General features: G+C 44.6%; 1 protein-coding gene across 5 annotated transcripts in view; it reads right to left on the bottom strand.

The window, feature by feature from the left end:
• Positions 1 to 4,720: 4,720 nt before the first annotated feature.
• The window catches only part of AGO1 (argonaute RISC component 1), a 37,429-nt gene continuing 26,807 nt past the window's right edge, over positions 4,721 to 15,342 (bottom strand). For 2 of the 5 annotated variants that reach the window (XM_042996472.1, XM_007092463.3), the window contains exons 15-19: positions 14,210 to 14,404; positions 12,162 to 12,296; positions 11,480 to 11,581; positions 10,952 to 11,151; positions 4,721 to 10,717 (exon numbers count right to left, since the gene is read on the bottom strand). In XM_042996472.1, coding sequence (XP_042852406.1) covers positions 10,609 to 10,717; positions 10,952 to 11,151; positions 11,480 to 11,581; positions 12,162 to 12,296; positions 14,210 to 14,404 — 741 coding nt within the window. In that variant the 3' untranslated portion in view covers positions 4,721 to 10,608. The remainder of the gene's footprint in view (positions 10,718 to 10,951; positions 11,152 to 11,479; positions 11,582 to 12,161; positions 12,297 to 14,209; positions 14,405 to 15,342) is intronic. The other 3 variants (XR_006221207.1, XR_006221206.1, XR_006221205.1) reach the window with 3 other exon arrangements.

The following is a 15,342-nucleotide window of genomic DNA, read 5'->3' as shown; positions in this document are numbered from 1 at the left end:
CAACTCGGAGGGGCTGGACTCCTAGCACCACCCTAGTGCTGGGCCGTGCCGGCTGAAGGCGACAACGCTGAGCGGGTAGCTTACCTGGGGAGGAGCCTACCTGGAGCGTGGCCGGTCTGAGGAGCAAAGCCCGGACCTGCAGCTGAGAGTGACTAGGGCAGAGCACGTCTAGGACAGAGCCACCCTCCTTAAGGAGCCCCTCCCGCCCCGCCTGGGCGGCACCACGCGCCGCCTCCTCAGCAGGCGGTCAAGTGACCACCATAATTGATCACTCCAAGTCCGTGGGTTGCTTTGACGACCATTTTGGGGGGGGGGGGGGGAGGGGGTGCAATTTAGCTTGGGAAAAGAGGATTGAGAGGACATTACACAACGTATCGGATTAATTTCCTTGTTTGAAACGCTTTAATAGCGTCTCATCACGCTGAGATCACGCTTTCCCGGTGCCAAAACGCACCGCGTAAATGGGCCCTTCCTTTCTCCTCAAGCAAGACTTTTCCTCATCACTATGCTACAGCTATACTGATCTGCTAATTCCCACAACAGGCAAAGCGCTTCCCTTTCCGACCTGGCGCCCCTCTTCCCTTGGCCAGGAACAGAGCCTCTCCTTTTTCTTCACACTCACCTTTTCTTCCCTCTCCAGCCCCGCGATGCTTCTTTTTATACCTCAACCTAAGACTTATTTCAGAGAGGTCTTTTCCGGATCACCGATTTATGATGGGGGCCCGTTTTTCTATCACAGCATTTCCTTAATAATCCTCCCAATCTGTAATTTGTTTTCCTTACTAGTTTGTGTGCCCCCTCCCGCACTAGTTTGTGAGCTTTGTAAGATTACGATGGCCAGCACACTCGCTAGGAAATAGTAGGTCCTTCATATGTTGCCTTAATGAGAGGTGATAACTATTTAAGGCTGAAGAATGATTCCTGATTTTTGCCTATATCCCAAACATCAGTAAGAACATCATTTAGACTTTTAAAAATCAAAGTACTTTTGCTTTTTAAAGCTTGAAACAAAGAGGAAAAGGAGAAAAAATATCCTATCTTCAGTGCCACCCCCCCCCCCCCCCCCGCCTCCCCATCACTTAAGTCACTGTGGGACTTTGCATCAATCACTAAGCCTCTGGGCTTGTTTTCTTATCTGAGAAATGGAGAGAAATATACCTTATATAATGGTTAATGAAGTTAGGTAATGTATATAAAGCAGAGAAAATCCTCCCTAACTACATGCTAGTGAATAAAAAAAGTTTACTATAGTTAACATTTTAAAGCACTTATTACATGCACCTATTACAATAAACATTTCATAAATGGATGGGATTCAAACCCACCTGACTTCAATTCTGCCTTTCTTCTTCAAACCATTAACCCTTTTACAGAAAATTTCCATTTCAAAATATTAAATGTCACCAAATGAAACACTGTATCCTAAATTTTCAATACCTGACTACACAGAATCCAAGTCAGTAGCAGCACCCCAACAGGGTAAATACCAACTCTTGTGCAAGGTTCTATCACACCCTCAACTTCCCATTCTGGAACTGATTCCAGACTAAGTGACTAAGTGACTGCAGGCTTCACTGTCATCTCCCAGAACAGACATGGTTATGGTGATGAGCACTTGAGGGGTAGGCACTGTCTTCTTTGTTGACATTGATGAGGCAGGATTTGGACCTCCTAATTCAGTCCAATTTAATGTCAATAAAGCCTTCCCATCTGCTTCTGCTATTCAGGGACTTCACCACCTCTTTAGAGTGAGCCCATGTAAAAGGTTCATGAATTGTAATATCAAGTAGGAAGGCAAGAGGTCCAATAATTCTGCCAAAAGCAAACTGTAAGAGGCTCTCCCTTGACCACATGCATACCCTATTTTTGGATAACCTCATTCCCAAATGAGTTGGCCCTTAAGGCCATAGAGCAGGGTCTTTGTGTATTTAACTGTCATAGCCCCAGTGCCTAGTGCTTAGCCTATGTGCCCCAATGCCTGGCACATAGCTACATTCCATAAATATTTGTGGGACGGATGGATGAATGAATGGGCTTCAAGAATGGGGCTCAGGCTAAAATTCTGTCCTTATCCCTTGTGGCACTGCTTGCTTTCAGAAGGGAGAACTATAAAATACTACAGGCATTTAAGGAACACAGAAATCCATGCCCTCTGAAAGTTGCATTCCTAGGCTTCCTGTACTAGATAAACATCACTGGATGATCCTCAACTTAACTCAAGTTCAGAAATATTCTCCTGGACCATCAGTTTTTATACAGCAGAGAGAAAGCTATTTTGTACTGCAGGAGAACACAGTATAAAACATATTGGCCTTTGGGACAGAGCTGAGACTGAGGCCCGCTGCTACTATATATGATTCCAAGAAAGTCACTCTCTCTGAACCTCACATTCCTCATCTCTAAAAGCCAGAGCACCTAGGCAGAGCAGACACTGCTGAATGCCTACCCAGGAGTCCTTATCCCCTTCTTTCTTGCGTAGCAGTCAAAACTTGTCTTTCTAATCCACATGACTCAGAGGATAACTCCTAATCTAAGCCACTCATGATAGATGATCTCATTTGCTTTGCCAGTGGCAGGAGTGGGAAGATGACCCATTTCTAGTGAATGAGGCAGGCCAGATCTGCTGGGGCTTCCAAGGATTGCCTTATTTGCACTTCCTTCCTGGAATTACAGTAGCCACTTTGGGACACTGAGGTGAACTAGTATGCAGATAAACCAACACAGAATAGCAGAGGAAAGTGATTGTAAGAATCTGGTTTGTTGGTATTATCACTGAGTGACTGAATTAGCCAATCTTGGAGCCATATTAAATCAAGACTTCTTTGTAGTAAGTTTCTTATTTAAGCCAATATAGTTGGGGGTTTGTTATGTGCAATTGAATGTGATAATGTTATGTGATAAACTACTTCACATGAATGCCATGAAGATACATAACAACATACTGTACAAAACACCTAGTCAAATACTTCAAATTACCCAAGCACCTCCTCCTTTTCAGGTCACGTCCATTAACAAGCCATAGGCCTTTTCCAAAAACATGGCCGGGAACTCCCAGTCTCTTCTAAGAGGAAAGTTCCTCGCCTTCAGAAGGTGGGGAAGAGGGACAGAGGGCTCCCTAGAAAGGTCCCAATTGGCTTCTTTGTCCCAAAAAGACATTGCCAAGAGGATAGTGCTGAAGCTTCTGCAGTCTAGAACAAAGGGACAGTCTGTTCCTACAGGGTAAACCACAATGGTCTAAAAAAACCTTGAAATGGTATCCTGGGGAAGGCAGTTGTGGTGCTAAGTGGAGAACTTTTAAATGTACCTCATCTCCAGCAAGTCCACTTTCCCAGTTCCTCCTTGATAGTTTAAAGGAATGCTGCTGTCATGCTCTGCGGCTTCTAAGCTTGCCACATTTCCTCAGCCTATAGCCAGAGGAATAAACTGGCTTGAAAGCTAGAAACAAATAGGTGAGCTATCTGCTACAATTTAATCCTACTTTCCATTCAAGCAGTACAGGCAGCAGTCTGGGGATGGCCCAGGCTCAGAACTTGAAACCAGTCCTCTCTTTGCGCTACATAACTCTTTCATTTAGCCACCAAACCCTAATTGCCAGATTTTGGGTTTTGCTAAGCCAAGAGATACCCAACAAATAGCCTCATTTTGTTACAAGGCACTTCCTAGATAAGAATGTGCTACAGTGTATGTTGCCAATTGACAGGGCAAAGGAAAGGCTGCTCAACCAATACTAAAGAGGGATGTCCAGGGATGTTAGGACAAGCTTTAACTCAAAAAAAAAAAAAAAAAAAAAAAAAAAAAAAAAGCCTGAGCTCCAGGACCAAACAAATTAGGCCTTAGGTTCCCACTGTCTTTTTCTCTTGAGTAAGCAACCAAGAGGCAAATTCTGAAATCTTTGAACATCCATTTCTAAAACTGAAATTTGTCACAAAAATGTGTCATAATGATCATCCTCCCACTTACTCTGCTAAATACTTTATTTCTGCTTCATTGAGGGGCACAGATTTACTTTAAGTTTTATTTTAACTGGGACAACTCTCCATGTTCCAATTTGCTCAAGTTTGATCAACCTCACTAACCCTAGCTGCTGAAAAGGAGCTGGGTACGGTCGGCTTGCTCTCAAGGGAATCTGACAGGTGGTAGACACAGGTTAGCTTTGCAGTTTGAAGTCACAACACTTGGCCTCCAGAGGAATGTTAGGCCCATTTATGTACACACTAGCTGCCACTGAAAATTTCTCACTGGGCCTTGTGCCAGAATCCATCTCTGAGCCATCTTCCTCCATTACACAGAAATAACAGTGCTCTAGCACTACCAGGGAGGAATGCCAGAACTTACATGCTTGACAATTGTACCATCAGCTTGAGGTACAAAACCACAGAATCACCAAGTTGGGACGAGAGTAAGAAAGATGATGGTAATCTGGTTAAGTTTCTGCTTACCTGAAGAGTCAGGAATGCTGAGTCCATCCTGTGCACTCAATATCACTTCTTGACTCCCCCCTCTGTACTCACAAACCAAAAATTTCTACATCATTTCAATTCTATTCACAAATATTGATCCCTAGATATATATTCTATGGCCTTGCGATGACAAAAAAATGAACAGAATGTAGTTTCTGCTCCTAAGAGTTCATAGGCTCTGGAGAAAGCAAGTCATGAAAATAAATAGAGCAAGCTGCTAAGTGCTATCGAGTGCACTGGAACACCATCTATGACACTGGTTAGGAACAAAATTAGGTTTGTTTATTTTATTCTTTTACAAGTAACTCCTGAGGACAGGAGGAAGCTGGAGGTGGAAGTGGTGGTTGTGATGAACAACTCGAAGTCCTAGACTTAGCTTTATTTAAATTAGGTTTTTCCAATGCTCATTTTCAAGAAATACTGAATGACCATATAGTTATAAGATCCCAAAGAAGATGGGGTGGAGGATGGTAAACTGAGTAGAAAAAAAATACCTCCTCCTCACTGCAGCAGTTCATGTTGTTGATTACGCCCTTCTTGGATCCTATTCCATTCTCTTTTTTCTCCTACCTCATTAAGTAAAAAATATACAAGGTATCTACTAGTGATTTGACTGTCTTCTTAGGTTGAGCTTCCTGTCTTCATCCTTTAAATTGTGTTTCCAGAACTGGATACTATGTTTTTCTCGCTCTTTTTCTAAGCTATTTTGTTTATTCCTATGGCTTTACCTACCATATATAGGAGTATGAATCCCATTATCTACAACTACAGTTTTATAGTCTTCCCTGAGCACCAAAATATAAGTGTTTACTGGAAACCTTAAAATTGTTGCCTCATGGGAACCTCCAAACTCCATCTATACAAGGCTAACTCGCTTCACAAAATTCACCACCTTCCGTCTAGTCTCCCTTCTCCCCTAGTCTTGGTTAGAAGAATGTCCCGATATACTCATTGCTCAAGCAGAAACATGAGCATTAGTGTCTATTCCTCTTTCACCATCTATTGAGTCCTATTAATTCTTTCTGAGTGTCTCTCAAAAATCTTCCCTTTCCTATCTTCACTGGTGTATAGCCTTACAGCCTTGTTTCAGTCCTTCATCATTTCTCTCCTGTACCAGGGAACCATTTGGCCACTCATACCCACCCACCACCGCCAAACTTTAAGCTCCTTAAGGAGAGAGACATGGTTTTCCTCCTTTTTGAATTATGTTTGCCATCTCCCCTAACAACACTGCTGGACACAGTGCTTTACATGGTTTGTTGAATGAAGAATAAATGGAGGCCTTGTGACGTATGATTACATACAATCTGCAGTTTCAATACTCTGGTGTTTTTTATCCATTTTCCTCTAGAAGTAATGGTTCTGCTCTTATAACAATCTATTACTCTAACCTAAAATCTATCACATATGATTAATCCCAACAGTTTGCTTTGCTAATGGGGGTGGGGGAAAAGAGAGAGAGAGACCGCACTTTAGAAATAGAAGCCACTGTTGTCTTTATAAAACACAGAATTGTGCTGCTGCTGTTGCTTGCTTTAGAAGGAACTGTACATTACAGCTGCTGGGATAATTTTACAATGGACTGGACAAGGTACAGCTCAAAGCAGGACACAAACACAAGTCTCAAAGGGAAACAAATGCAAACAAGTACACAGCTGTGGGGCTTCAGGGACATTTCCCCATCCATGCTGGACTTGAGAGGGATAAAAAGTTTAGAAACTAAAGTGAAACCCAGAGTAGTCACACATGCCCACCAGATGGCTGCTAAGTGCAACATCACACACCAATCAGGTTGGACCGTGCACAGGAAAGTCATTTCATTATTCCTTATTGCTACTACACCAGGGGACTCAGTGCATTCGACACATTGTCTTTACTTGCACAATCCTTGGAGAGTTTCCTATTTTCCTTTTTAAAGAAGGAACTTTGCCCTCCCCACCTTATTCTGTTTTGTTTTGAGCCCATTACTTCCACTCCCTTTCTTAGGCTCCCAAACAGCAGCCGGAGGTTCTAAGTCAGTAGGAATAGAGTAAGGGGAGAGCACCAACCTAGCCTCTCTCCCTGCCCAGGGAGAAGGCAAGTCCTAATAAAAGGAGGGGGTGGGGGGAGGGAAGAGAAAACCAGAGAATCCCTTCTCCCCAATCTGCTTAGAAGGCTAAATAGGAAAGAGTGCCCTGCATATCCCTGCCATGATCAGACTTTAAGAAGGAAGGCATCCCAGCTACCATCCTAGATTGGCCTAGGCCCAGTAAATATAAAAAATAACTTCCCCCAATGTAGTTTCCAAAAATGCATTTTGGCTAGTTTTGAGAGGACTTTCCACCCTGAAAGGGAAGGAACTTTCCATTCTTCTTTGTTACACATGATGCCAGGTTTAAAACACTGCCTCGCCAGCCTTGTAGACAGATAACCCATGGGCCAGCTAAGAAGTCAAAATGTCCCCTTGGCTGCCCATCCTGAGTGTCAGCCTCATTTACTGAATTCTGGACAAAAAAAGAAAAAAGAAAAACACCCCAAACTATCCAAGAACATTGTTGTTTAGCCAAACAGGAGGCCACAGAGGAGCTATCCAGTACATGGGAACCAGGAGCTTTTTAGGGAGGTTTCACGCTTTTAGATACTTTCTTCTTCAACATTATTCTAAGCCTAAGTTCCCATGAACAACAACAGCTCCAGGCTTATCCTGAGTTCAGCAGTAGCACCTCAACCCCCAATGGGTCAGACTGGACTAGAAAAATGATCAATGAACAGTGCTCTTTCCCATCTTTTATCCAAATTCTCTCCATTCTCTTCCCATCACTCTCTTCTTCCCCTATGTCCATCCCCCTAACCCTCCAACCCTGGAAACCAAGTAGCTCAACTCTAGGATGTCTTCAGAAAAGGGAGGTCCCATGTAGAGAGAAATGGAACCAGATCCAGAAAAAGCAATGAGAGAAACCTACTCCAAGGAGTGGACACGTGTGGAAGTTATCAGAAGCCCCCGGATTTCATGCCAGGTAGGCATGCCTGCTGAGTAACTTTGATGGCAGTCCAGCCCAGAGAGGACATTACTGGGCTTGGGGAACAGATTCTTGGTCGTCTGTAGCCAAGAAGCTAAGCCTGACTGTGCTAGCTAACAGTGGGATTATCGTAGCCATGCAGAGAATTCATCATCACATAGGCAGGCAGGCCAGCAAACAAGCTTAGTGAATTGAAAAAGGGAAAAGGATCCCAAGGAAAGAGAAAAGTAGAAAAGAGAGGCAAAAGAGTAAAACGAAGGGAGCAAGAGACCTGTCCAAGAGGATGAGGCTGGGGTCCCCCAACACTTCCTCAGAGCACAAGTAAGAAGCACCACTTAAACCAAATCCAAGAAAGCCAAAGCTTGTTGCTAACACCACTTCTCAATCTGCATGCACCATCTTTCAAACAAGAATAATTATCAAGGTCAAAGTATTTTTCAAGTCTCAAAGATTAAAAAAAAAAAAATTCAGAGCAAGAGGTTATTTTCTTGCCATCGCCCAAATTGCTTCTCTTGCTTTTTTATTTCTTGAACAGCATGTGCAATGCCAAAGGGCTAAAAAATGCATTGCAAGCCCCAGCTCAAAACCCAAATGGAGAGAGTGAGGCAAAGAGAGAAAAAGGAGAGAACATAAACTTGTTGCTGAGAGTAGGTGGCTACCACCAGCTCCCTATGGATATTTGCAAATGCTGGTGAATGACTGGACCCTCCAGGAACAGTGCCCTGATCCCAGCCCCAAAATGCACCCAAGAAGAGAACATGCAGAGCCCATTGTCCCAAGAGAGCTCCCCTCCCCAAAGGGTGACTGAACACGAAGTAGACAGTATATGAAGGCGATGGACAGGGCAGATGGAGTGTTGGCATCACTCTCTTTAGGCACTTGTGTAAGGAATGTAGGCTCTCCAGTGAGCTGCCTCCTCCCAGAGCCCTCCATTCTGTTCTTCAGCTGGGCTGTGCCCATGGGGCATCCCATACTGTAGCCAGTAGGAAAGAAGTAAAGGAGGAGTTACTCAACAGTCCTGATGCCTTCTCCATAATCAATGTTTGTGCTACGTTTTGTGAAGTTGCTGAACAAAGTAGCCAACCAGAACAGAACCTGGGATAGACTGTTTTGCATAGCAAATCTGGGTCTGTACAAGGGCTGCTGGGGAGGGGAAATGGTAGCTCTAAGCGCACAGGCCTGGATCCAGACCAGCCTCCAAGCCTGAGCTAGGTCTAAAGTGTCATGGCTTCATCACCAGATTGGGGTAAACCCAAACTCAGGCTCCTTAAAGAGGAACTTCCACACTGAAGCTGCAACTCCTCATCCCAAGCAGTGGGACAGGAAAAAATTAACAGTTAAGGAAAGAGGGGGCCTTGCCTCAAGGCCAGTAGGCACCAAGCTAGAAACCCCCTACTTTTCCAGTTCTGCAAGACAGCCAAACCCAACCTCTATCCAGGGAGACAAAAAACAAAAAACAAAACAAAACAAAGGCCCACGCCACCCACTCACATGCCCTAGTGGGAAACCGGGAAAAATTCATTTGTGTAAACAGAAGCAATAGGGAGCAGCAAAATCCCCCAGCCTGTCCACAGGACACACTGGAATCTGTGATGAGCCAAAGTATCAGAGGACCAGAGAAAGGAAAGATGCAACTTGCAGGAAAGAGTGCAGGGCAGTGCAGAAGAGGGAGCCTATAGCAAGAAAAAGATATTATCTGCACAGGGGAAGGATGGAGCCTGAGCCCCACCTTAGGGAGATAACCATCCCCTACCTAGCCAGGCCAAAGAACAAGTCAGGTACATAGTTCCTTCTGATGGCTCAATGTTTCTGGGATGTAAACTTATTGGGCATGGGAGGGATTTCCAGATTTTGGCAATAGACTCAAGTTATGGTATAAAAATAACATTTAGTTTTTGCTCTTTTTTCCTTAATTTAGACCTAAAGATCATTTGTTATAAGACACCCCAGTTAAGAAATATTGAAACATAAGCAACTTGACCATCAGGGGAAAAAAAGAAGCCAAGAGTGAGAAATGCTATGAAAGTAACTCCAGATCCAGGCAGGTGGGGAAACTGGGGGGACAGGAAGAACAGGAGGTGTAAATGGAAAGGCCAGGGGCCAGTCATCTCAGCAGCTCCAAGACTTGTCATGTCTGAAAGTGCAAATGTCAATGGATTTTAACCATCTTGAGGTTGTGGTCTTTTTAAAAGCTTAATGAATATGGAAGTCAATTCCTTCGAATGCAAAATAGCTGGCGCTCTGGTTGGAGGCTTGTTGGGTTAGGGGTATTTCTTCCCCACCTACCTCCTCTCCCACCCCCACCCTATCCCCCCCAAAGAAAGGTACAAAAGGTTGCAGTTCTGCAGCATTACCGTTACAGGGAAGGCACTGGTTACCCACCAGTAGGCGGAAGGAAGACAGGGTCGTGTCACTTCAGAGCTAAGTGCCATAGTGCCTTAAGTCTTACTAGGGGCTGGATGTCTGTCAGGGAGGAGGTGTAAGGTGGGGTAGAAAAAGTGGAGAGAAAGGAATAATGGAAAGGGGGGTGGCAGCTGGGGGAGGAGCAACCAAAACCATTAGCATTAAAAATCTTCCTACAAACTGGATTTTCAACCCATTAAAACATCTAGTATTCTAAAATATTGATCTGGGTCTGGTTTCGTTTTTCCTCTTAAACAAATCTAGACCTTTTCTGATTAAGGCTCCTAAAAAATCCTTCCCTCCTCCCACCCACTTTTTTAAGCCCCTCACTCTCCCATCTAAAGTATCAAACCCAAACCTACCAGCTTTTGTCCGCGGGGCTGCAGAGCCGACCTTACCAAGCTGTCAGGCATGAGTCTTTAGCACTGTGAGTCACAACAGACACCTGTGTGTATGGCGGGCACCAGTGCTGCCCCTCTTGGTCCAGTGGGGTCAGGGCCAGATGTGACAAGATGGGTGAGGGGTGGGGGTCATGAGGTGGACATCAGAAATTTCTGGCTGGTGGTCTGGCTTACTGGCCCTGTCCCCCACCCTTTCGCCCCCTTCGTAGAAAGAAGGAAACAAGGCCTTCTGAGCTCCTCCCTACCCTCCCTCCTCCTCCTCCTTGCTTCCTCTGGATTTGGGCGGCACAGCTCTTGGGGCTTGGAAAGCTTTCTTCTATCCAGTGAGGTAACAGCGTTCTGCCTTCAAGCGAAGTACATGGTGCGCAGAGTATCCTGGTGAACCTGCACGGCTTTGGCCAGGGCCTGGGGGTCCCGCCCATTGCTCTGCCCCGATATGTGGCTCCCCTCTCCACTGAAAAGCAAAAATGAAACAAGTCCTTCCTGGTGCACTGAGCTACTGCTAATTCATTCCCCCAGGTACCAATTCCCATACCACCTTATGAGAAAACCCCAACCCAGATCTGGGCAGAAGAGCCCAAGGACATCAAATTGTACAATATTCGTTTCCTTCTGCCCAAGGAATGTTGAGAGGGTCTGGTACCCGAGGCTGAAACAAATGGGAAGCCAGCTTGATCCCAGGCCTCACCTGTCATGCTCCTTGTCCACTAGGTGGTATCGTGCCCGGAAAGCCACCAGACGGGCATAGTAGGCAGGTGCTGGGATAGAGACGGAGCGTGTGCATCGTACATAAGTGTGGCACAGCTGGTATGTCAAGATCTGGAGCTCGTCCGCTGTGAAACGGTTGTCATCCCAAAGGACATAGTAATGGGATGGTCGGCTGGTACCCTGGGAAGATAGGAAGGTGAGGGGCCCCAGACTGGGCAGAGGGGACAGCCAATGCTAAGGAACAGGATCACTGTTACAAGTGTAGTTGGGTTGAAAGATCCACTCAGGAATAGGCAGACACAAAGCCACCTATGTCATAAAATACCCTTGTTATGGGCAACCTGCCTAAGACATTCAAAACGTACTTCTGTTCAAGTATGCTAAAGGCTTATTAAGAGAATAATCCTGTTCTGAATGCCACTCAGTGATGACTGATATATTCTACAGGCAGTGGGAATAATCAATTCATCTTTGACCCACTGGAAACCCCAGGACATAGCCCGACTACCTGGATGCCTGCGTGGCTGCAAAGATAGAAGTCAAACTCAAATGGGTGGGTGATGTTGGTGTCCACAGTTGTCCCAGCTGGGATGTTACCACTCTTCCCAATCTGTACAGAGAAAAGACAACCAAGATCCCAAGATCTGCTTGGCCCTAAGAAGGGTTCTGACTCAATCCTACTCTGATTCCACCAAAATCTCTGTTCCCAGAGGGTACTAGATCTTAAAATAATGGACTTCTCCTGTCACACAGACCTGTGGTTAAGTGCTGGTTTCACCATTAGAAGCTGTGTGATCTCAGCAAGTCATTTAACTTTTCTGAGGTTAAACTCCAGCTAATAATGGTACCTAACTCACAGGGCTGCTGTGAGGAAGACACCTTTGTGCAATGTCTGGCATATAGGACAAGTTCAATGAATGTTAGTTCCCTTTCCTTTCTCTGGGAGCTGGTCTATATAGGATCTATAGGCCAGAAAGCTAGAAAGAGGAAGAGAAAGTATAAGGGAAGGAGGGGAGAAAGAAAAAAGGGAAGAAAGTGGCAGAGGAAGGACAAGAGCCCTAGGGGGAAAGGGCCAAGGAGGATAGGCAGACCAAGGACTAAATCCCCAGATTTATCTCAAGGCCTTCTTCCACATTAAGAGAAGGGAGACAGGACAAAGGTATGGATGGTTTCCTCAATTTCTCACTCACTCGCTCATTCTTGTCAGCACAAAAAAGGCGGGTGTGATGGCGTTTCTGCACCACAATATAAGTGATCCCAGGCTGGTAGTCCTTTTCCAGTTTGATGCAGGCATCACGAATGGCCAGCAGCTCATAGTGGAGGATCTAGGCACAGGGTAAGGAGAGAGACAAAGAGATATATAGCTCCTCCTGAGTCACATTTTTCTGAACTAAGTGGTTGCCATTTGTAATATGGCTTTTTGCTCAGCTTCCCGTTATAAGCTAACACCCAACCATTAGGAAGGACAGCCTCTTCCTGACAAAATCAGCCTTATCCTCAGTTCACCTGATATGCTGCTATAAAGCCTTGGCTGGGAGGCTTGGTATCAGCAGAGAATACTCACCTGGTTCCTATGCATAAAGAGACCTAATGTCAAGACACAGAAACAAAGTACACAAACATCACTATAATCACAGTGCCCAAAGTAGGGTAAATTTCAGGTTTAGAAGGATAAAAGGAATTCCCCTGTGAGCTCCAAGAACGGAGCTGAGACCACCAGAGAAGAGCAGACACACAGTTCAGGAATTGGTACAGAAGTAGTAGATGAATTCAGTCCTACAAAGAAAATGGACTAGCTAAAGAAGGTAAACAACCATATGCAATAGTTGCCTTGTGGCCTTAGATGTCAGATATAGGGGGTCAAAACTGTATGGCAGAAATGGATACAATGGAAATCAATTAGAAATAGGTTTAAACCCAAGCTTTATCTGGCTGTATTCCTGTGAGCAAGCTACTTAACTCTTCTAAGTCTCATTTTCTCCACATCTAAAGTTACTAGTAAGATCAGCTTCACAAAACCATTGCAAAGAGTAAGACAGATTAATTAAGTAAAAGCATAGAAAACCTAGTAGGGGGCACCTGGGTGGCTCAGTTGGTTAAGCATCCAACTTCAGCTTAGGTCATGATCCCGTGGTTCTTGAGTTCGAGCCCCACATCAGGCTCCATGCTGACAGTGCAGAGCCTATTTGGGATTCTCTCTCTTTCTGCCCCTCCCCGACTTGCATGCACTCTCTGTCTCTCTGTCTCAAAATAAACAAACTTAGGGGGAAAAAAGCTTTAAAAAAAGAAAATCTAGTAGGGGCTTCATAACTGCTGATTGCTTTACTAAGCAGTTTGAATTTTAACCCAAGGCTAGGTGAAGCCACTAGATGTTCCTGAACAGAGAAATGATAGGAAAAATTTGTCTGCTATTTTAGGGAACACTGGATGACTTAGAGAAAACTGAGCATAATAGTTAAGAGCATAGACTCTGGAATCAAGGACCAATTTGTCTGAATTCCAGTTCCATCACCGTTTAGCTTGGCTGACATTGAAGAAATTATTTAACATTTCCGAGCCTCAAGTTTCATCTGTCAAATGGGATAATTATTCTTATTTCATAGAATTATTCTAGGCATTAAACAGAACACATATGAAGTGCTTACTACAATTCATAGTATGTAAGTGGTACCCAATAAATGACAGTTGTATTACTATTAAACAGTAGTCAAGGAGACCAGTTCATTATACTACTCTAAACAAGAGAATATGAAGGCTTGGCAGGGAGAAATAGGAGGAACATTATGAAGGTCAACAGCAGTGGTTGTCAAAGTGTGGCCTCTAGACCAGCAGCATCGCCTACCTAGGAATTTGTCAGAACTACAAATTCTAGGAACCATCCTAGACTCACTGAATAGGAAATTCTTAGAGCCCTGCAAACTACTGTAACAAGCCCTTCAGGTGATCTTCACGCATGCTAAAGTTCTGAGAACTACCAGTCTAAAGAATCAGACTTCAACATGAACCAACTAGTATATAGGCACTGAGGGTCTTCTGTTAAAAGAAAGGTCTATAGATGCTTGTACATACCACCTCTCAGTTGTGATCTCTGCTCCCAAGCCTATTGCCAATAAGCAAAGCTCTCAAAGAAGTAGCCCCTCCTCATACCAATAGCCTAAAAAACACACCAGTACTCTCTGCACCCATTAGGCCCTCTGGCCCCAACATGAAGGTTTTCACCACCTACTTTGGACCCTACCTGGGGGAGCTGGCCTTCAGGAACCCCATCTCGGTAGAAGATAATGCGGGTAGGCTTGAAACGGGTGGACTTGTAGAACTGGATGAGCAGCTCACGCACCATGTAGGATAAGTCTTCAATGATCTCTTGCCGGGGCCGCTGCACCCGCACAGTAGCACAGTAACGGCTGGGGTGGGCATCCATACTGCCTACCACCTAACAATCAAAGAGGCAGGATCAGCTCCCAGAACCTCCACTCTCCCAATACTGTCAGGACATAGATTTGGAGAAAGCTTCTTAGCAAAAAAAAAAAAAAAAAATAACTATGCAATCAAATTAGTAGGTTTTGGATTCAATGAGTCCTGATTTCAATCTCCATCTGATCTTTTTCCTCCTCTCGAATGGAGATAAGAATGCTACCTGCTTACAGTGTTACTGTGGTACATATAAAACACCTTGCATAGAATCCACAGTAAGTACTTGATTAGTTCAGTTCTTACCCCTTGCAGGGGAGCATGCGAAGGCACTACTAGCTCAAAGAGTGGCCTCAATGAGCCATAAGTTTGTCCTTTTCTCAATTCAAGTGTGAATCTACCCAGGAACTGTGGTGAAGAGTGTTCTTGCAGGAGGTACAAACAATATCATTTTCAAAGTGGGTAGGGGCCAGAGCCTAGGATGGATGACCACAAGGAAAACAACGATAAGCACATTATAGGATTCCCCTGCATTTACTGAGATTATCCCAATCTGCCTAGAGAAACTTGAGAGTTGAGGAAAGAGAAGTGGGAAGGTAAGCCTGATCTCTCTAGCAATTTGTAATTCCCTGCTCCAGGGACAGGGAGCAAAGAAGTCGGGAGAGGGACTAGAAAACCATCTAATCTATTAGATGGATCAGGGGTAGGGATGGGAAAGAGGAAAGGACAATCCCAGCAACTAAGTAACCACCTTAAAAAGGATCTCAGAGAAGAGACATGGTCTTTCCCATATCCCCAAAGTGGGCATGGAGAGAGAGAGAAATTTGAACACAGAGCAAGAGTGATGTAGACTAGGCAAAGTCTCTGGCCACCGCCTACACTCCCACTGCTTTCTCTGAAAAACAGATACCATACAGAGTTAGTTTTATGAAGATACCAAGGGAGTGGTTAATGGGGATG

This window comes from Panthera tigris, chromosome C1 (assembly GCF_018350195.1).
Source record: "Panthera tigris isolate Pti1 chromosome C1, P.tigris_Pti1_mat1.1, whole genome shotgun sequence".
Taxonomy (NCBI): domain Eukaryota; kingdom Metazoa; phylum Chordata; class Mammalia; order Carnivora; family Felidae; genus Panthera; species Panthera tigris.
The sequence above is the reverse complement of the archived record's forward strand: the minus strand, read 5'-3'. Positions and strand labels throughout refer to the sequence as shown.